The 22,783-nt window shown below is 37.5% G+C and overlaps 1 protein-coding gene across 3 annotated transcripts in view; it reads right to left on the bottom strand.

Annotated features, from left to right (window-relative positions):
- UBR1 (ubiquitin protein ligase E3 component n-recognin 1) overlaps nt 1-22,783 on the bottom strand; it is a 166,934-nt gene that overhangs the window by 12,452 nt on the left and 131,699 nt on the right. For 2 of the 3 annotated variants that reach the window (XM_030842844.2, XM_030842843.2), the window contains exons 35-43: nt 21,725-21,873; nt 17,631-17,686; nt 16,493-16,589; nt 12,642-12,709; nt 11,500-11,650; nt 6,881-6,968; nt 5,382-5,515; nt 3,826-3,934; nt 812-868 (exon numbers count right to left, since the gene is read on the bottom strand). In XM_030842844.2, coding sequence (XP_030698704.1) covers nt 812-868; nt 3,826-3,934; nt 5,382-5,515; nt 6,881-6,968; nt 11,500-11,650; nt 12,642-12,709; nt 16,493-16,589; nt 17,631-17,686; nt 21,725-21,873 — 909 coding nt within the window. The remainder of the gene's footprint in view (nt 1-811; nt 869-3,825; nt 3,935-5,381; nt 5,516-6,880; nt 6,969-11,499; nt 11,651-12,641; nt 12,710-16,492; nt 16,590-17,630; nt 17,687-21,724; nt 21,874-22,783) is intronic. The other variant, XM_060294402.1, reaches the window with a different exon arrangement.

Genomic DNA, 22,783 nt, shown 5'->3' with positions numbered 1-22,783 from the left:
CCTGGTCCGGGAAGATTCTGCGTGCCACGGAGCAACTAAGCCCGTGCACCACAACAACTGAGCCTGTGGTCTAGAGCCCGTGAGCCACAACTACTCAGCCCACGTGCCACAACTACTGAAGCCCACGTGCTCTAGGGCCCACTGACGCAACTACTGAAGCCCACGCACCTAGAGCCTGTGCTCCGCAACAAGAGAAGCCACCGCAATGAGAAGCCTGCACACCACAACGAAGAGTAGCCCCTGCTCACCACAACTAGAGAAAGCCCGCGCACAGCAAGAAAGACCCAAGAGAGCCAAAAAATATAAATAAATAAATAAATAAATAAATAAATAAATAAATAAAAACTGTCCTTGAGGAAGAGATGGATTTTGATTAAACCATAACTTAAGGGAGATAGGGGGGCTGAAGAAAAGTTTTGCGGGTAGTCTCTAAGCTTATAGAAAGGAAGAGATGGGGAGGAGGGAATAGTTCTATTTATATCTTTATTCTCAAAAGGAAAAAAAGTGGTTTATATGAATACTGTCACTACCCTCTCATTTTAATACACTAGCAGCTGCAAGAAGCCTTTTAACAGGTATGCACTAGCTTAAGGTGCTGGTGGTGTCAAACAATTTAAGAGAGAAAGGACAGCCACTCCAAGAAAAAAATCAACTGTACGAAGAATCGAATTTCCGGCAAAGACCTAACAGAAATGTAAGAAACAATGTGCTGAGTGAGAATGAAGACAACAGACTAGAAAGCATCCTCATCAACCAACTACTTTTGGAAACACAACTTGTAGATGGGGAAGGACTGAGAAGTAAAACCAACCTGACTATGGCGCTTTTTTGCTTCAGACAGTTTAGTAAGGCAGGGTCTGTACACCATCTATATGGGGAGCAGAGAGAAAAAGCAAATGGGTCATCACAACTTCAGTGGAATATTCATGGAGCCATCCTCTCCGAACCTCTCTGTCCCTTCTTTCCATGTGCCCTCTGCTAGACTTCTTTTACCTTATATCTTGTCCCCCTTTCTTCTCCCTTTCTTTTCTCCCCTTCTTTTTTCTGTCTATTTACCCCCCCCTTTTATTAATTTCTTTTTTAAAAGGTTATCTATTACTAGAAAAACAGAAACCACTCTGAGTATTTTAACAAGAGGGAATTTAATACTAGGAATTGGAAATAAAGGTGACAGAAGGGCTGAGAAGCCAACCAGGAGTCAAATAAGGCAAGGCAACCCAAAGATTAGCCAATAACAGGAAGCTACTATCCTTCCCAGGCTGGAGGAACAAAATAATATTTTTTGAGTGGTTTTGTTGGAGCTCAGGGTCACTGGTGGATGCTAGAACTACAGTAGACTTGTCTGGTGGGAACTAGATGTTCTGACATCCAGTAGAACATCAGTAAAACTGACAGTAGCCATTGTCAGGGATGCCCCACAAGGCAGAGAGAGGTGGTCTAAACACAGGTTTCTCTCTTCCTCCTGACCTCCAATATCTTGCCAGTGCCTCCCACAGGCTGAAGCCAACAGACGAGGGAGACTGGGAAATATGGCCTACAGAGGTCAGTCCCCTGCCTTTCAGAGAAGACAATGAGGAAAGGCTCTGAGGCAAGCAGAGCCAGGAATGGTACAGACTTTGTTTCAAAGTTTGAATTTTTAACACTAAACTAAAATGGCAAGTTAAAAATGTATCGACTCCAACAATATAAAAGTAAAATTAGTATAACCTACTGTGATTGCATTCAACACAAAGCATGATACTGATTTTTTTTTTGGATTCATTTTTATCACACTGAAAATCAGAATACCTCATGAGAAATGAGAAAACACAGAAAAGAACCCAAAAGAAGAGGTGAGAGCACAGAGAAAGGTGTCAGGAGATGGGCGGACATTCACACAAATCCTGACATGGGCATGCAGGGAAAAAGACACTGATCAAAGAAAAAGGAGAAAGAAAAAGGGTAGAAAATTGAAAAGACTAAAGGAAATCAAGGGTGTGATACTGTGACTGATAACATTAAAAAAGAGACAAGCCCCAAATGGAAGTTACTTGTGCTAAGCCCACGTCCACCAAACCAAGACTTAACACCTAAACCTAATTGCAGTTTCAACCTTCCCCAGAAGTGAAATCTTTACCCATCGGTCTGGAATTTCCTGGTCAGTAGCAGTGAGGTAATCTGCCTAACAGATCCTTTTGTCCCGCAAAGGAAGGTTACCTTGCCTGAAATAATCCTTTTCTCATTTATGACTTCCTTGTCCCACCTCCTTGCTGACTATAAAAGGCTCCTTTCTACTTGCTAGATGGGATGCTGCCCATTCATAAATCATTTAATAAAGCCAATTAGATCTTCAAACTTAATTTTTTTAACAATAATAAATATATTTGGTCTCTGACCCAGTTCCTGGCACAGACTGACTCAGCACAACTTCAGCACTGAGCTTCCAAAACCCTTGGAATTTCCGAAGTGCTGTGAGTGAAAAAGGTGTCTTTTGTTATGTTAACAAAGTGGCTTTTGAACAAAAGGATGAGGGCTGGTAGCCAGGAGAACTAACCAGTGACTAGAGGGTTGGAACTTTCAGCCACTCCTTACCCACCAGCCTCTGGGGAGGGAAGAGGGGTGGAGGATGAATCAGTCGCCAACGGCCAATGGTTTACTCAATCACGCTTATGTAATAAAGCTTCCATAAAACCTCTAAAGGACAGGATTTGGAGAGCTTCCAGGTTGGTGAACACGTGTCGATTCAGGGAGAGTGGTGTGCTCAGAGATAGAGTGTGGAAGTTCTGCTCCCTTTTCCTCATACCTTGCCCTATGTGTCTCTTCCATCTGGCTGGCCCTGAGTTATATCCTTTGATAAAAAACTGATGATCTAGTAAGTAAAACGTTTCTCTGAGTTCTGTGAGCTGCTCTACAGACTAATCAAACTATAGTCTTTTGGTGAGCACAGGTGACAACCTGGACTGTGACTGGCTCTTTCTGAAGTATGTGGAGGTGGCGTCGTCAGTTTTATGGACTGAGCCCTTAACCCATGGAATCTGACAGCATCTCCAGGAAGACAGCATCAGGATTGAGCTGAATAGCAGGACACCCAGATGATGTTGCAGAATTACTTGCTGGATGCGTGGGAAAAACAACCCGCCCCCCTGCAACAAGTATTGGAATTGGATGCCAGAATCTTTAATGGGGGAAATAAAGTAAGAGTAACACGATGAGGACTAATTATTAAAATGATGGTATATGTCAATTATATCTCAAAACAAAAAAAGATGGAAAATGGTGGCAGCAAAGATAGGGTAAGGAGATTGGAGGTTTGGAGGGTAGAGAGTGATCAGAAGGGCCAGTAAGTAATGGGGTAGGAAGAAATTTTTAATTAAAAAAAGACACACTTTTCCACAGAAAATTTAACTAGATACATCTCTGATCTACCAAATGACCTTTATTTCCTCCTCAGTCACCCTGCTGAGATATGTGCTACCATATGAGATATGCTACTATTGTAGCCCCACTTTGGGTTCCTCCAATGTTTAACTGTGACTGTACTGCTGCTTACAACAGGACCTACCCTCACTCCACCCACCCCCCACCCCATTTAAAACTGGGATGAGATAGCAGCTGTAGGGAAAATAAGAACCATGAATGGTAGTCATGGTAGAACAAGCAGAAATTCCAGCTGCCCATTGCTGCTGGTCTTATCCCCAACTCTTTATGTGTGTGAATTAGGAATCTCGTATATTTTTGTCACCCCTTCAAACGATGCTAATCAATCTAAGAGCTTAGCAAATATTTTTAATTTAACATTTTCAAACTGTATAATAACCCAATAATGATATTTTAACCCCACAGTACCTCTGCAGGAGGGGCCTTACAGTATCCCAATATTTCTGGAAAAGCAGGAACAAATTTGTGGGTAAAGATAAATAGCTACAGAGTGCACTGTACTCTCCTTCTGCAGGACCTGCAAGGAAATAAAAATACATTTAATAAGTACATTATTCTTACCTGGTCAACAGTAGAGTTTCTACATTGTTTATGCTCATTTCTATACTCTGTCTACACAGAGTATACTTTGTACTCTATGAAACTGTGGGTGACAAGACACAGTGATCCTTTTTTTTTTTAATTAATTAATTTATTTTACAGTGATCCGTTTAAATCTGATTGAGTCATTCTCCTGATCAGACTTCTCCAACAGCAAACCACCACAAAAATACAAAAGTCCTTATTGTGGCATAAAGGCCCTACCTGATCTGGACCTCATCTCCTACCACCCTCCCCCTGTTCAATAGGCTTCGGCCACTCATCTCTACTATTCCTTGACTATGTCAAGCAAAGCCTTTGCAGTTATTGTTCCTTCTGCTTAGGAATACTCTTCCTTCAATCACCCGCCCAGTTCAACCCTATCTCCTTTTTCAATGTCCCTTTGCTTAATATCTCCTCACAAACAAGGCTTTCATGACTCTACCCCAGCATTCTCTACTCCCATGACCTGCTTATTTTTCTTTGCAGCACTTATTACCATTTCACATTATGCTATATATATTTATCTGTTTGTTTATATTTCATCTCCTCTCAATAAAAGAAAGGACTTTATCTTATCCATTGCCATACTACAGCACAGACTAGATAATATATGATTTTTAAAAAAATGAAAACAACAGATCTGTACTGACAACCACTTGGAAAGTAGCATCATATTTATACAGAATCAGAACAAACCTACATCTAACAAACCTTACTGAACTGAGTTCAAGATATAGAACCTTCTTAAGGCTGACCTGAGAAAAGGACAAAAGAAAGAATCTCTGAGCAAATTTGATGACTCTTCCAAAATCATACAAACCTTCTGATTTTTACCCATACAAAGCCACAAGGAAACCTTCTCTACCTTGATGTAGATTTAAGGCAAGTAAAGGAGAACGGAAATGATTCTGTTACTCAAATACACATAGCCTTGGTTTATCACAACAGCCCTTTCCCAGCAGCATTTTAACTCTTTCATAATAGATACAGTCATATGTTCAAAATTCAAGAAACAGAGTATATAATAAAAATTTCCTCCTACTTAGCCAAACAGTTCTTTTCCCTTAAAAGCAATCAATCTTTCTAATTTTTTGTATACCTTAACCATTATACTCTGCGAGCAGGCATTTTGTAAGCTCAAGTACAAAAACTGTACATAGATAGGAGCCATGAATAGGTTTTGCAGACTGTGAGGCTAATCTGGTTTCTGGCCTCACCTTTTACCTACACCAGGGCAGGGGCACACACATGTTTGGAATGAACACTGATGAAAGAGGTGAGGAATGAAGTGGTTTTGCCTGCTCTCACCTTGTATTCCTGAGGTTGAAGGTAACAAAAAAAGTCTTTTATTTACTACTCTGTGATTTCATTTTCCTACTTACTGGTAAATAGTTCTTCAGGTGGAGTTACTCCAAGTAAATAGTGGAAAAACAATGCAGCACAGCGAAGATAAGGGATGATGCCATTCTTCAACGAGACCCATAAATACCAGCCAGGAATACCACACCCAATGCAGCTAAGAGGCAATAATTCCAGAAGAGAACAGAATACAGATCAGACTAAAATCTAGACTGTAAACACATCCCCTTTCAAAAACATAGCTAAGCATTAAATAATTTTTTATCCATTTAATTTTTAAATATTTAAAACAAAATATTTAACTAGCTAAAGAAAACCACAAATCTTGCATTTTTTACCAGGTAGATGTTTAAGGCAAAGAACTACTTTTTTCTTTCTCCTAACCCTTGTAATGAAATGTGGAGCAAATATATTTAGCAATAACTAACCAAATAAGCCAAGTTAGCTAAAAAAAAAAAAAAAAAAAAGTTAATACTTTCCTGATTTCTGTATTAAAATTGGTGATTTGCAGGGCAGTGAAACTAATCTATATAATACTATAATTTTACAACATAAAGAGTGAACCTTAATGTAAACTATGGACTGTAGTTAATAACAATGTATCAATACTGGTTCAACAATTTAACAAATGTACCACACAAATGCAAGACATTAATAATGGAGAAATTGGTGGGGGGAGGGAGGAAATGGGAACTCTTTGTACTTTCTATTCAAGCTTTCTGTAAACCTAAAACAGCTCTAAAAATAGTCTATTAACATAAAAATAAATACACACGCACACATATTCAGTACTTAAACTAAAAGAAAAAGGTTGACTGGCGAAGAAGATGAAAACAAAGAGCAGAACTTGGCAGCAGATGAAGCGCAGCAGAGCACTCTGTTGTACTTTTGGTTTTAACCTCTGCATTGCCAATATATTTCACATATTACTCACAGCAGCCTTAAAAAACCTCTAGGTAGTTAAGTGTATTAACTGTATGAATTGCTTTAAAAGGGCAACCTATTTTCAACTTTTTACATTTATTTAAATTCTAACTGCTGCATATTGTTAAAATTCTATCATCTTTTGCCTATGTTCCCATAACAGTTTACAAGAGTAAAGATGTGTCAAAACTTGTTTTAGACTCAGAAACAAATGAATGGGTAGGTTTTACTTGTTGTTATTCCAAAAGCCTTTTAACTGATTTTTTAAAACTGGAATTAAAATGGTTCAAAAGTTATACTGCCGGGCTTCCCTGGTGGTGCAGTGGTTGAGAGTCCGCCTGCCAATGCAAGGGACACGGGTTCGTGCCCTGGTCCGGGAAGATCCCACATGCCGCGGAGCGGCTAGGCCCGTGAGCCATGGCCACTGAGCCTGCGCGTCCGGAGCCTGTGCTCCGCAACGGGAGAGACCACAGCAGTGAGAGGCCCGCGTACCATAACAACAACAACAAAAAAAAGTTATACTGCCAAACAACTGAACAAAGATGTGGAATTATAAAAACAATACTGAAATAGACTGGACTAATGGACTGTTACTCACCCACTTGTATACTGAGAAACTTCTGCCAAGAAAGAAGATGCAGAACGAGCCTCTTCACTCTCTTCTTGAATTTGTGTAAGGGGGAGACCTGAAAAAGAAATTCTGAAAGATAAATCTATGAATTTGCTATTCAATTTATCAATTAAACCTCAATTTCATGGTTCCAGGAAAATAAGCAATGTCAACTCAACTGAGGTTCTTTCCCTTGTTCTCAGTCTAAATTGTTGATCCTGAATATTAAAACTGTTACATAAACTTTAACAGTATGTTAGCTAGAGAAACAAATAGGGCAGAATCACAGCCTTGCTAAACATGATGTTTAATAAATGTTTACCTCATTATAACATGACCAGGTAAATAAATTAGTGGTCATCTACCTGCTCTGGGTTCCTAGCTGTCCTGTCTAGCAGGTAGAAATTCAACCTCTAGAAAGGAAAGTAGGTTGCTGTTCTGCCTTCTTGCTCAAGCAAAGAGACACATAAAAAGAATCTTGTGGGGTTATTTCCTCCATAATCTATCCTTAACCTTTAGTAGGACCATCCTAAACCTTTCCAGCAACTGCCACCTCTCCCACTTAAGTTAAAATTTTGTGTAAGCCATTGAAGTTCTCTGAACTTTAGTTTTATTATATTAAAATGGGGATAAAAATGCCTATCTTCAGTCTGCTGCGAGGGATGGGTACAGCACATTTGAGTAGTACTCTCTTGTTTTAAAAATATTTTGTTTATCCATTAATTCATCTGAAAGGCCACAGTTAAAATTACCCTGAGTCTCTTACCTTGAATATTGCCAGTTCTTTTCCTTTTTCAATTAAGGTCTCTTTAGAAAATACACTTTTTTTTTTTAAAGGAAAATATATCATGAACTCATACTGATATTTCCAATTTAAATGTAAGAGTTCAATATTTGTATATGACTGTTTTTTTCAGTATGAGGTAAATTTTACATACAATAAAATGCACAAATATTAAATGCACCATTTAATGAATTTTGACAAATTCACACACCCAGGTAACAAGATCTTTTTACATTAATAAACTTTATTTTTTAAAGCAGCTTTAGGTTCACAGCAAAACTGAGAGAAAAGCACAGATTTCCCATATACCCACTGTTCCCAAACACCTACGATCTCTCCCACTATCAGTACCATTCACCAGGACTGGCACATTTGTTACAACCTATATTGACACATCATTATCACCCAAAGTCCATAGTTTACATTGGAGATAATTCTTGCTGTTGTACATTCTACAGGTTTTTTTGTTTGTTTGTTTTGTTTTTTGCAGTACGCAGGCCTCTCACTGTTGTGGCCTCTCCCGTTTCGGAGCACAGGCTCCGGACGCACAGGCTCAGCGGCCATGGCTCACGGGCCCAGCCTCTCCGCGGCATGTGGGATCTTCCCGGACCAGGGCACGAACCCGCGTCCCCTGCATCGGCAGGCGGACTCTCAACCACTGTGCCACCAGGGAAGCCCCATTCTATGGGTTTTGACAAATGTATAAGATGTATCCATTAGTATAGTATCCCACAGGGTAGTTTCATCAAACCCTAAAAACCCTCTGTGCTCTGCCTATTCACCTCTCTCTCCCCTAACCCTTGCCAATCACCACTGGTCATTTTACTATCTCATAGTTTTGCATTTTCCAGAATGTCATAGAATCATACAGTATGTCGCATTTTCAAATTTGCTTTTTTCACTTAGTTATATGTATTTAAGTTTCCTCCATGTCTTTTCATTGCTTCACAGCTCATTTCTTTTTAGCACTGAAGAATACTCCATTGCTTGGATGTACCACAGTTTATTTATCCAGTCACAAGGACATATGGGTTGCTACCAAGTTTTAACAGTTATGAATAAAGCTGCTATAAACATCTGTGTGCAGGTTTAGTGTGGACATGGGTTTTCAGTTCATTTGGGTAGGTACCAAGGAGTGTGACTGCTGGACTGCATGGTAGCAGCATGTTTAGTTTGGTTAAGAAACTGCTGAACTGTATTTCAAAGTGGCATGGGCTTCATTCCTACCAGCAATGAATGAGAGCTCCTGTTGCTCCACATCCTTGCCAGTACTTAGTGCTGTCAGTGTTCTGGATTTTGCCCATTCTGATAGATGTATACTGGTATCTCGTTGTTGTTTTAATTTGTAATTCTCTAATGACACCTAATTGTAAACATCTTTTCATATGCTTATTTGCCATCTGGATATCTTCTTTGGCAAGGTGTCTGTTCAGGTCTTTTGTCCATTTTTAACGAGATTGTTTTCTTACTGTTGAATCTTAGAGGAGTTCTTTGTATATTTTGGATAACAGTTCTTTATCAGATGCATCTTTTGGAAATCCATTCAACCAGTTTGTGGCTTATCTTCTCACTCTCCTGATAATAATCTTTTGCAGAACAGAAGTTTTGAATTGTAATGAAGTCCAACTTACCAATTATTTCTTTCATGGATTGTACCTTTGGTGTTGTACCTAAAAAGTCATTGCATACCCAAGGTAACCTAGGTTTTCTTCTATGTTATCTTCCAGGAGTTTTATAGTTTTGTATTTTTACATTTAGGTCTATAATCCACTTTTAGTTAATTTTTGGGAAAGGTGTAAGATCTGTGTCTGTGTCTTGCATGTGGATATCCAGTTGTTCCAGCACCATTTGTTGAAAAGATTATCTTTCCTCCATTTGTCTTTGCTCCTTCATCAAAGATCAATTGACTATATTTATGTGGGTCTATTTGGGGGCTCTCTGTTTTGTTCCATTGATTCATTGGTCTGTTCTTTCACCAGTACCACACTGTCTTGATTCCTGTAGCTTTACAGTAAATCTTAAAGTCAAGTAGTATCAGTCCTCTGACTTTGTTCTTCTCCTTCAATACTGAGTTGGCTATTCTGAGTCTTCTGCCTCTCCATATAAACTTACAATCAGTCTGCTGACACCCAAAAAATAACTTGCAGGGATTGTGACTGGGAGATTATTTGGTTTTTACTTAACTTTTCTGAATTTATTCTTGTGTGTCTTCCTTCTTATACTGAAAATCTGGTTCCCAATGACATTAACACAATCCTTATTTGGTTTAAAAACCGCCTAAAATAATTTCAAAATAAGAATATTAGTACTACTGATACCACTAACTGAGTTCAATTTAAGATTTTTTTTGTAGTTCTTCCATTATCAGAATATATCCTACTAGGGAAGTACAGTTGAAATACTGTTTTTTAAAGTCACTTAAGCAATTATTTTCTTGATACACTTGTTAGGTTCATTTGTTGTTTTCAATTGTCAAAAAATTATTTTCACCATTTAGATTTTTTTTTTAGTTAAGTATAATTAGGGTTCTAAAATCAACTATATTAAAAAGACATTCATAAGAGTCTTTGCTCAAAGTATTGTACTCTTTACTTTGTCCTAGAGGCAATTCTTTTTAATCAGTTTTCGGTTTATACTTCTGTTGTTTCATTTATTAAAAAAATAAGCAAGTATGAATATATGTAAGAATGTAAACACATGAATACACATAAAATACCTCACACAAAGGTATATACTAAAACCAGTGTTCTGTACCCTACTTTTTTCACTTAATAATATATCCTGGAGATCACTTCTTCAATAGATCTTGTTCATTCTGTTTTATAGCTGCACAGCATTCCATTATATGGATATACCATAGGTCATTCAACCAATCTCCCAGTTTTCTGCTATTCCAAATAATGCCACAATGAATAATCTGTGCTTATATCCTTTCATACTTTTGCCAGTAGAGCTTTGGGGTAGATTCCTAGAAGTGGGATTGGTGGGTCAAAAGGTAAATGCATATGTAATTTTGCTAGATACCATTCTAAGGTCACTTTAATTACCTGTCCTCTAAATTATTTGAACTTTCAGTAGCCTTTATTGATCACTGATACTCAAAACCCAACTTTGTTTTCTATTAAGAGCAGAGTCTATAAGGACAACTATACCACAATTCCATGATATTACTCATGTATCCTCAAATGAACATTCATCCAAAAAATATTTATTGAGTTCTTACTGGGTATAACAAAAGTTGCTAGACACTTGAAGCTTATGAGGGAAGATTTTGAAATTTGAATGTTCCCTATTAAAGAAACAGTAGGCATGGAGGAGCAGGGAGAAAGGAGAAGCAGGGAAAGGAGTGGAACAACAGTAAGATATAACTATAAAATAAGACACTATGTGATAACTGCTATAAAATGAACAAAGTACTATCATTCTAGCTGGAGGAATCAAGAATGTTTCGTAGACAGGCTTATCGAAAGGCTGAAAGTATTTAGGTAGGAACAAACAATGGAGAGACTAATCCTCAACCTTGAGATTGGGGAATTTGAAAAAAAAAAAAGAAAGGGAAAAGCAGATCCAAATGGTCTCCCTGTATACCTAGAGAGCAGCTGCAAGTTAGAGAATCAAGTGGTTGACCTAATTATTCCTGTCACAGTTCTTCTAACCTTTCCGTTTAAACAGCATCCGTAAAGAAACAAATGAACAGTCATTCAAAAAGAGACATAATACAGAACTTAGAAATATATAAAATGATTAATCACAAACATAATTTATTTTGCCAATAAATCATGGGCAAATGTTATTTACAGTTAACAACTGATGGGAGCTTTACCTGTGTCTGTGGTAAGAAGTATCTGAAGCATGTGTGCCATGGTGATCAAATGGAAGAGATAAAGGTGGTTATAGGAAGAACTAATTGATGAAGGCTGCAGATCAACAGCATCATCCCAATACAAGGATGGGAATGCTAACACAGTACCCACCTATGAGAGAAAATGGACATCAACATGGGTAACAACAAAGACCAACACAAGTTAATCTCATAACTAAATGTAAAGAACACCAGATCCTGCACTGTTTGTGTTTTTTTTTAATAACCACCATATTTTTCCTAATTATTCAACAAGATATTTTATAATATAATATACCACAAATAGAGGACAAATGTCATCACCAAACAGATTTAACCCTTTGCTGGGTCTACTTATTCTAGTTCTAGGTAGTGGTCTCAACCCTGCGATTTTAGAAGATTCAACATTACAATCACTTGGGGAGCTCTTAAAATAACACTGATACACAGGCCCCACACCAGTCCAATCAAATCATAATCTCAGGTGGTCGGGCCCATTTACCAGCATTCTTTTCAAGGTTCCCCCAAGAGATTCCAAAAGATAGGGAGACAACCACTGGGTAGAGGATACTGGCTAACCTTGCATCCACAAACTCCATGCTCCCAACTTCACCATGGCTCTTTCTAGAGAACTCGCTTTGAAGGAATGGAATCTTCACAGGGATGGAAAAGCTGTGCAAGAAACTCAAAAAACAGTTGCCACCTAACCATAGGTGTTTTGGGGGAAGCCTGGATGCACCCATGGCCTGGTCCCTATCACGAATAATTAATGATTTTAAGACAGCTCACCCCATCATTCACTGCTTAGAATGTAAACAAGATGAGAAAAAGAGGAAGGCGGAAAATACATTATTAGAAAAAGTTTGTTTGTATAGACACTAACTAAATATAATCAACTAGAATAAGACTATTACAAAGTAAAGGGTAAATGTGGTTTCATTTTTAAAGTGATTTTCATGGTCTCAGTCAAATCTGTATCTATTTGTAAAGGGAATGGACAAAAGAGACTAAACTTTGAACACTGATAATTTATAATCTTGAACAAAGAGCATAAATTTCAATGAGGAAAACACACGAAATTCTAAGCTTGAGTGACTTAAAAAAAAAATTTACTGAACACTTACCAAAACATGAAATAGATCTACAGATAGAAGGCAAGGTGTAGCTTCTGATTTGAGGTTAGGAAGAACAACTAAAAAACAAAAAAACCTTAATGTAATCCAGTCAGTCATAAGCAATGTAGTTAAATATAATGCAAGATCTAAAACAAAAATTTAACAGGGTTATAATACAGAAACTGATAAACTGGTATATCACACCTTTAAGATATAGGAACCATAATTAAAGATAAACTAAACTGAGAAAAGGCTCTAAAAAGCCCTGGATGCAATTTAATGGTTGAAATATAAGATACGGGGCAAAGGGTAAATAAACTAGGATGACTGAAGTAAGAAATTGTTTGATAAGTATTTGCTGAATGCAAAAGAATTCCTTTTATACGATGTTCCCTACCACTTTCTCCCCCCTAACTACGCATTTCTAAATGTTCTGTGATACATAAAATACGTGAACAATTTGGGGTTTGGAGCAGGGAGAGCATGAAAAGCACTGTAAATGAAAGGAGTATGGAGATGATCCTCCTGAATTAAAATCAGATAATGGTTTATATGGGCTGATGAATGGAAGGAAATGCAGACAGCTCAAAAACTTTGTCTTTCTGATTTGATCAGTCTCTAAATTTGGAAGTCAGAGAAAGAGTGACAAGGAAGTGAAATCAAGAATTCAAAACAACAGTAAGGGTTTTGTATATATAAAAATGAGGGAATTAATTTATTTCAATAAAACTATTATTTGTTTAAAATTCAGACTAGGGGCTTCCCTGGTGGTGCAGTGGTTGAGAGTTCGCCTGCCAATGCAGGGGACACGGGTTCGTGCCCTGGTCCGGGAAGATCCCACATGCCGCGGAGCGGCTGGGCCTGTGAGCCATGGCCGCTAAGCCTGCACGTCCGGAGCCTGTGCTCCACAACAAGAGAGGCCACAACAGTGAGAGGCCCACGGACCGCAAAAAAAAAAAAAAAAAAAAAAAAAAAAATTCAGACTAGGTGAATTTCTCAACCCCAAATGCAAGATTCTAAACAAAACCATAAAAGTTAAGAGCATGGGCTTTGGAGTCAGACAGAAATGGGATGCAGTACTTCCTGCGACTATTTGTCATAAGCAAGGTACTTGACTTCTCTAAGTCTACAGTGTATACAAGATTGTTGAGAGGTTCGTTAACATGTGCATTAAAAGTACTTATCCTGAGCTTGGCATACAGTAATCGATAAACGCTATTAATATTGGCCTTAAAAAACAAAGTGATAACAGGGCTCTGCCATTAACTAGCTATGTTAATAGCTAAATAGCTATAAGTAAATAAATAAATCTTCCATTTATGCTAAATTAAATATCTCAGCAAAACTTATGTGATATAGCAGGAAAAGCATAGGTTTTATGGTCAGGCTTGGATTCAAATACTAGTTCTGCCTCTTTTTATGACCTCAATCAAGTCAAATAACTTCTCTGTGCCTCAGTTTCTTCATCTGTAAATCAGGAAAATGATAATTTCCTTGAAGAATGGCAGTTCAAAGACATGATTATATAAAAAGATCCTTGTACAATGCCTGGCACATACATGGCAGTGAGCATTGTATGTCCTGTTGCTACTGCAGAATCAACATGTTACAACATTATTCATCAACTTTCACACAAAACAGCTCTCTATTGTGGACTTTCTGGACTTCCCTATTTCTCTCAATAATCTAGTTACTCATTTTAATTCAAAATCTTGCCTCCACCCATCACAATTCCCTCCCTAATTTATGCTACTACATGCAGATGCATGTTACCTTTAATTTTTCCTTTTTCCAATCCAACCTATACAATATCAAATTAATTTTAGAATATTATTGCTCAAAATGTTTCAAAAATTCCCAATAACTTGAAGAATAAAGTTCAAACTTCTCATTGGGGCATTTAAGATCCTCTATTTTTATCAAAACAACTTCATGCTTCTCTATCTATCTACAGGTGCCACTACTCCTATCAAACTTGCCTAACTTGAACATATCACATGCTTTCCTACCTCCTCAATCCGTTTAAATTGTGCCCTGGGCTTAGAATGCTGTCTCTGTTCCTCTCAGCTTATCTTTATGGACCCTGTTAGAGGAAAAAAACAGCAGAGCCCCACAGTGATCCCTTCCTGTCTCAATTCTTGAAGCATGTATTCTTACCATATATCTGGCATTTGGCTACATTATAATGTGAGTTTTCACAGAGGTTCTGCTTCTTTAATTCAATCATAAGCCTTACAAATGGCAGAGACCATATCTTCTACCTCTATACAGAGTTTATAGCCCTAACACCTTGCAAATAAAGATGTTCCTGCTAATAAATTTTCACATACCAAACTTTTACATAAAGGCACAAAGCTACATTACAGAGCAAAAGCACATCAATTCTATTAGTTACTGCCAATTAGAGATTATGCACTATTATTTCAGTTTCTGCTATCTGTGATGATGTTAAATAGTCTCTTTGTTTGGTGCTTATTTTGACGTGTTTTAAACATTATAAATCCCATAACGTGTGATGAATGTAAAAGCAGGGAGACTATTTGGAAGTGCTGGTAAAACAAGGTATCCAAATTATAACTGAAATGAAAAGAGATGCCAAAAAATTAAAAAACAAGACCAAAATATTACTGTGCAAATAGGATAAACTGTTAACAATAGGAAGAGGTCCTAAGAATAAGAAGCATGTGTAACACGTGCAAAATTCTGGGCCTGTGCAACTGACCAATAAGAGAAAAAGTAAATGAAAAAACAGAAAAAATTTAAGTGTGTAGCTAGGGAACAGCATTAATATTAGATTCCTATTAGCATGAGATTAATTCAGGAGATAGCTGGAAATAAACTTGAAGATATAAAACTTGGCAGGGTAAAAGTTCTAATGAAATTTAGGTGGCAGATTTGGATGGAGCCATGGAACCCCCATGTCATTAGAGTGACAGAAAGCTGCCCAGGAAGAGCTCCCTAAGAAGCTTGTGGGAATCAACAAGGAGGAAGGTGACCTGTTTCAACAGACTTTCAAGGTAAAGTAACTGGTCAATTTGGGGGAAAAAAGCCTGTTAGATCAGCTAGAAAAACACTATGCCTGGCTTTAAAGCTTAAAAAGACTGAATGACTCTCTTATTTGGTAGAAACATACCTAGGAAGTGCAAGCTTAAACCTCTTTACCTGTGACATATTGAACTTACGAATAAAAAGACTTATAAAAACAGTCTTTTTTAAGCCTGACCTATTTAGACGCAAAGGAGCTCTTGTAGTACAAATACCTAAATGGAAATGCAGACAACCAAAATGAAAGCCAAATCATTCTACTACTGTATGACCTCTAATCCCTCTTTTTGTTTTTATATTGAGTACCATATGGGCTTAATTTCTAGCTTGTTAGAATCTAAAAAAAAACCCAACTCAGCTGTTATAGCCTGTCTCTCAAAGAAAAGGGCATGCATGGACCTACAGTCTGAGATTACCACACTTAGCACTTCTATTATTTTTATATGACTTTGATACACACCAGCAAAACTAAACATATTTTTAAATGTTCTAGCCACATCACTGCTCCCTTTTCTAACCAGACTGAGATACAAGATGTTAGTGATTGTGGATGTTGGTTCAAAAAAGCCCCTAGGTGGGTATAACCGATACACGTTGACAACATTTGAAAACACTTGGCTTTAAAAATAAGATTGCAGGTATTAAAGGGGCAGCCATGTGTTTTTTTTCTTTTTGTTTTTTTCTTTTGTAAGGCTGTGGTAATGAGTATCCAAAGTTAGTGCAGTGTGTTGTTTCCTAATAAAATACACTGCCAGAAATGCAATGGGAAAAGACACATAAATAACATAATAATAATAATTCAGAGAAGACTCTACCTGATAGAAGACGAATCAGATGTTTCTGTATCAGGACCTGAGAACAGGTAATCCTTTGTGCAATGGCAAACTGCATTAATGCTTTTAGACCATTATGCTAGATTGTAAGAGAGGGGAAGATAAAAAGATAAGGGAAGATAAAAGACCTAAGTCATTCAATGTAAAAACCAATCCCAGTCTGCAAGAATTAGTGCAGACTTACTATATACTTTACATTCTTGCAAATTTAGTTACAATATTTTTAATACTTCTAAAAAGTTTTATGACTTCACCGAATTTTTTTAATAGATCTTCCCATGACAAAGAGGTATTAAAGATATAATCATCTCAATTCTCATTTAAGTACTCATTTTCCCCAGAGTCACTGTCTTAAATATCTGGCCTAAATTATTCTATTGAGGCCTGTGCAAACAAACGTATTTACAGAAATTCTAAAATGATGGCAGAAAATCACTGAATTCAGGGAACAGATCTTCTGCTTCCCAGATGGAAGGATGGGAACTATAGGGAAGCACATCGTGGACTCCAAGTCCCCTGTGTCAGCTATCAGATAATAAGAGAGAAATGGCTAGGAAGTAGGTGGTCTAGGGAATCCTGTTACCCAGTTTGTTTTCACAGGGCTATTGAGCACATTTCTTAAGCACTGTTTTTCAGGGTCCCCAATGTTATGAGGCTTGGGCCTGAGGCAGGAGTATAGTTATACAGAGTCAGGATCTGCCCATCAAGGAGTCATGGTTTAGTTTTATTCTTGAATTCAGTATGATGATTTATCTAGAGCTAAGCCAGCATTAATACTTAATATTACATGATGGTACAAAATTAGTGAGAAGGAAAAATGTAAGAGACACTAGGGTTCTGATTTGGAAATAAACAGAGAAGGGGATAAAAAGTAACCAAGTATCATCAGAAATCTTTCTGTGAATTACATTTAACCACTAAGATTGAGAAAACTCTCCAAAGTGTACAATGTTGGCCCTTCAGTCTCCTATGAGACTGAAGTAGCTTTTTTTTTAAACAGAATTCTGCTAACTTTTACAGAAAAAGGAATGAATAAAGATTTTTTTAAATGATAAATATACTGCGGACTCCCTAAAAAAGCATACCAAGAGTTACACGTACCCTGCTGGAATACACATACCTGTCTATTTTGAAGTGCTCCAAACAAAGGTTTTCCTTCATCTCCCAAGAGGTTTTCTCAAAGAGTAAGAAAAACGAAAATGATAAATTCTGAATACTGCTACAATTGTATACTTGGTTTCTATCAGATATTCTTTAACTAATCTTATTTTTGACCAGATGCTTTGCACTTTTCCCCTTCAAAATTTCATGTTTAAGTCTATGCCAAAATTTCCCCCCCACCCAATTTTTAAAAATATTTATTTATTTATTTATTTCGCTGCGCTGAGTCTTAGTTGCAGCACACGGGATCTTCGTTGCTACATGTGGGCTCTTTTAGTTGTGGCATGCGGCACCGGGTCAAACCCAGGCCCCCTGCATTGGAAGCACGGAGTCTTAACCACTGGACCACCAGGGAAGTCCCCCAAATTTCCAAACTTTTGAGTGAGAGAATACTACAAAGGCAAATGTAGATCATTCACAAATTGCTACTACAAATAATAAAGTCCCTGCAGCAATCAATAAAGAATACCTGGGGGCTTCCCTGGTGGCACAGTGGTTGAGAGTCCGCCTGCCGGTGTAGGGGGCACGGGTTCGTGCCCTGGTCTGGGAAGATCCTACATGCTGCGGAGCGGCTGGGCCCGTGAGCCATGGCCGCTGAGCCTGCACGTCCGGAGCCTGTGCTCCGCAACGAGAGAGGCCGCAACAGTGAGAGGCCCGTGTACTGCAAAAAAAAAAAACAACAAAAAACAAAAAAGAATACCTGGGAAAAACAAAGCATTCTGGTTCATTTATCCTCCTTTAAAAAAAAAAAATTCCTATGCAAAAAAAATTTTTTTTCTTTAATTGAAGTATAGTTGACTTACAATATTATATTAAGTTCAGGTATATAGTAATTTGATATTTTTACACATTACACTCCATACAAAGTTATTATAAAATACTGACTATATTCCTGTGCTTTGTATTACTTCCTTGTAACATTTATTTTGTACCTAGTAGTTTGTACCTCTTAATCTCCTTCACCTATTTTGCCCCTACTCCTACCCCTCTCCCCTCTGGTAACCACTAGTTTGTCCTTTGTATCTGTGAGTCTGTTTGCTATATTTGTTCATTTGTTTTATATTTTAGATAGCACATATAAATAAAAACATACAGTATTTGTCCTTCTCTGCAAAAAATTTTTAAATAATTTTTTTAATATAGTAACACCTATTTTGTTAAAAAATAATACATAAGACAGACGTAAGTAACGTTATTGCTCTTTTAGGTACTATTAAAAAACAATTAGATTTATAGGATAAAAAGATGAAACTGAAAATACCAAAAAAGCATGGGTTCAGAAATATATTTTGCCTTGTTGGCTAGGGTATTTATTACTAAATTACTCTTATTTTCACTGATCCTTGGTAGCAAACACATCTGTGAGAGTGGAAAGCTTATTTCCTATTTTCCTTTTGCATTTTTTTATCATGTATTTTCTCTTATTCTAGCTTTGAAGAAAGCAGAAAAAATAGAAAACCAGAACTGGCTAAAAATGGACAAAATTTTGGCTAATCTAGACACCATTAAACACAAAATGCGATAGTTAAAAGGTCAGTATGAACTAAATCAAGTATCACCATGTTTAATTCTAAATGTAACCTCAATTTGCTGGTAGTTTTTTTTACCATTAGATACCAGATGTTTAACTGAATATTATATATTGTGTTACAAAAGTCACTTGAGCAAGTATAAAACCTATTAATATATCTTTTCAGTTCAGTACTGATTTTATATTTGTAAATTTTATATTAAAATGAATATCACATGATTTATATATACATTTTTAAAATTTGGAGGATGTGTGGATCATATAACCACCCTATTGGTTTTGAAACAATTCCTGAACTGACATTTTATGGACTTTGGAATTAGTCATTAAGCAAAACTTTGTTATTTCCTGGGTATTGCTTGGGAAGAAGTTTTGTTAAATAATCTGAGCGAGGAAGTACTAAATTCTTCAGAGATTAGTGCCTTTATCTCAGAAGGGCCCCCTCCTGTTATGCGGCATAAGATATCTTATTCACAAAGTGATCGATTGACAATATTTGTCCTCTTCTTCCATTCTCTTTGTCAGACCCTCTGTTTTGATTCCTCAACTATTTTTCATAACTGTGCCAACACATCCTGTATATGTCTCTCCACACCCACAGGGAGTGAGATAAGTTAGCTGTTTATGTACTAGGAATAAAGTACAGCATTATATCCACTGCATGGAAAAAGCCCTAGAGTGAAAACTATGTAACACTCTATTAATCAAATAGATTCAAATTACTATGTTACAGAAACACACATGAAGACTCAGTCCTATTCTCCAATGAATTTCTCATCTACTCTATAAAAAAACTGTCACTTTTTAAAATGTTCAATGCCTAAATATAAATTTCCAATTCCTAATGCTTGTGTTCCCAAAATAGTAAAGTGTAAAAGTACCTTCATTGGAAATCTGAAGATATTTAGTAGATTATGACTCCAAAAGAATGCTTTACATTTCATATCATATTGTTCAGATTCTATTTAAACCTCATCTTTTCCTTTTCTCATTTTATTTAATCATAGTAAATATAAACCTGTGTATTTATTTTTTACCCACAATTTAAGTCTGACAGGTTTGGAAATAACTTCTAAAATCCGTTCACAGAGACTGATGCTGATGTCCAGGAACGCTCTGTGAAAGAAGTGGCTTTGGACTTCCCTGGTGGCGCAGTAGTTAAGAATCTGCCTGCCAGTGCAGGGGACATGGGTTTGAGCCCTGGTAGATCCTACATGCTGCAGAGCAACTAAGCCCGTGCGCCACAACTACTGAGCCTGCGCTCTAGAGCCCACGAGCCACAACTACTGAAGCCCGCACGCCTAGAGCCCGTGCTCCACAAGAGAAGCCACTGCAATGAGAAGCCCGTGCACCGCAACGAAGAGTAGCACCCTCTCTCTGCAACTAGAGAAAGGCCTGTGTGCAGCAACGAAGACCCAACACAGCCAAAAATAAAATATAAATAAATAAATTTATTAAAAAAAAAGAAGTGGCTTCATGTTAGTTACTTCAAATCATGAAATAGTGTCTTATTACAAAACTATATTTAAATGAAGAAAATGTGGTAGAACCATTAAAAACAACTACCAGAAAAACTGGAAAATGAGTCTGAAACTGGCTTGGATAAAGATGACATGAAAGAATTACAGTTCTTAACTCTTTTTCATGTAGTACTCTATCTTGTGACTGTCATGAGCAAATATACTAATTTAAAAATCTAAGCAATTCTTCACTGCTTCACTACCCCTGTCTTTAATGAGATATATAACACTGTGTAAGTTTAAGGTGTACAACAGGGGTCCCCAACCCCCAGGTTGCGGACCGATATCTGTCAGTGGCCTGGTAGGAACCGGGCTGCACAGCAGGAGGTGAGCAGCGAGTGAGCGAAGCTTCATCTGCTGCTCCCCATCACCTGCATTACCACCTGAACCACTCCCCCACGCCCAGGCCACCAGTCCGCAGAAGAACTGTCTTCCATGAAACTGGTCCCTGGTGCCAAAAAGGTTGGGGACCGCTGGTGCACAACATGTTGATTTGATAGCTAGAAGCTTTCAACATGGCAGAGAACTTGACAGTGGGCTTCCCTTCAGATTTGGTAGGTTTCTTGCTGCTAATCTGTCTCTCCTGACCCCCTCAGTCTTCCTTTCTCTTTCCTGGTAATTTTTTAGATGACTTTAGTTTACCTTTCTTTTTATCTCAAAGTGTAAAAGAAATAAAAATACTGGACATTTCTGGGTTGATTCTTCTTCCTTTGTTTTTCTCTGATCTTCCAGTGTTGTAACTCTGCCACCTTTCTAATATAGCTTGCTTCATGCTGTCCCTTTCAAGTATTTTTAGTTTATATGCTCATTTTTGTAGTTAGAAGAGATTAATACAAAATATTCTAAGGCTAAATGGCATCATGTCACCTAATCTACTGATATACTAAGAGTCCTTAAACAAGTCAAAGTATTCCAGGCCATCAGGGAAAAAAAGGAATTTTGGTCAATCAATGTTAATTCTGTTTCTATAAAGCTCCAAACTAGTTCTCTTATAGGCTTTACCAATTGCCTGGATAGTGAAAGCACATGTGCTCCAGGTCATCATGGGGATTCGAGGATCCGTTTCATCAGGAGGCACTTTCAATCCAATTCTATAAATTGTTGTGGCAAAGAGAAGGACCATTTCCTTGATGCTATTAGAATATTTTATCCTAAAAATAAAACAAGAAAAATTTATATTGATATAATGGTCTAGTAAAAGGGGCTACCTATTGAGAAGTTCAATTAAGTACCAAAGTAAGAATTTAACTCCTTTTGACAAAGTAAACTACCCTTTGTCAAATTAGAGATAAGAGCTGCTGAAGATTTATTCCTTAAGAAAAAATGGGAAAAGCAGAACTGTAACTCCTACAGGTAGAAAAATGTCTCCGACAAAATGGTAATGACCCAGATAATTTCTTATAAAAGATGCAGTAAATGTTCACAGCAGAAAGGGTCCAGGTCCAAATTAAGGAACAGACTGGAGAGAGGATTAAAACTCAGAGGAGGGCTTCCCTGGTGACGCAGTGGTTGAGAGTCCGCCTGCCGATGCAGCGGACGCGGGTTCGTGTCCCGGTCCGGGAAGATCCCACATGCTGTGGAGAATCTGAGCTTGCGCGTCCGGAACCTGTGCTCCGCAGCGGGAGAGGCCGCAACGGTGAGAGGCCCGCGTACCGCAAAAAAAAAAAAAAAAACTCAGAGGAAACAGATCTGACATAAGTTTTAGTGTATGGATAAGGGACCAAGAAGTACTTCTGCGCTGATAGGGGTGTGTGTATGTCTGTGTGTGTATATAATAATATATGTACTAGCAATGATTATTTCTGGTTTCCTGAACTTCTATTTGTTGCAAGTAACAAATATTTTCAGTAGCAATGGGATACATAATGTAAACAAGGATCACAACTAGAAAAATGTACCTCAGATGATATTCATTAACAAGTAATATCTGATTTGGATATATTATATTTTTCAAAGTGCCTTCACATAAATATCTTTCCATTAACGTTATGAGGTAAGTTAGAAGACCACTGTCTCAATCTTACAAACAAGAAAATGAATTGTGGTAGGGTTGGAGTGACC

This window comes from Globicephala melas, chromosome 2 (assembly GCF_963455315.2).
Source record: "Globicephala melas chromosome 2, mGloMel1.2, whole genome shotgun sequence".
Classification (NCBI taxonomy): Eukaryota; Metazoa; Chordata; class Mammalia; order Artiodactyla; family Delphinidae; genus Globicephala; species Globicephala melas.
This window is presented reverse-complemented; position numbering and strand designations above follow the sequence as displayed.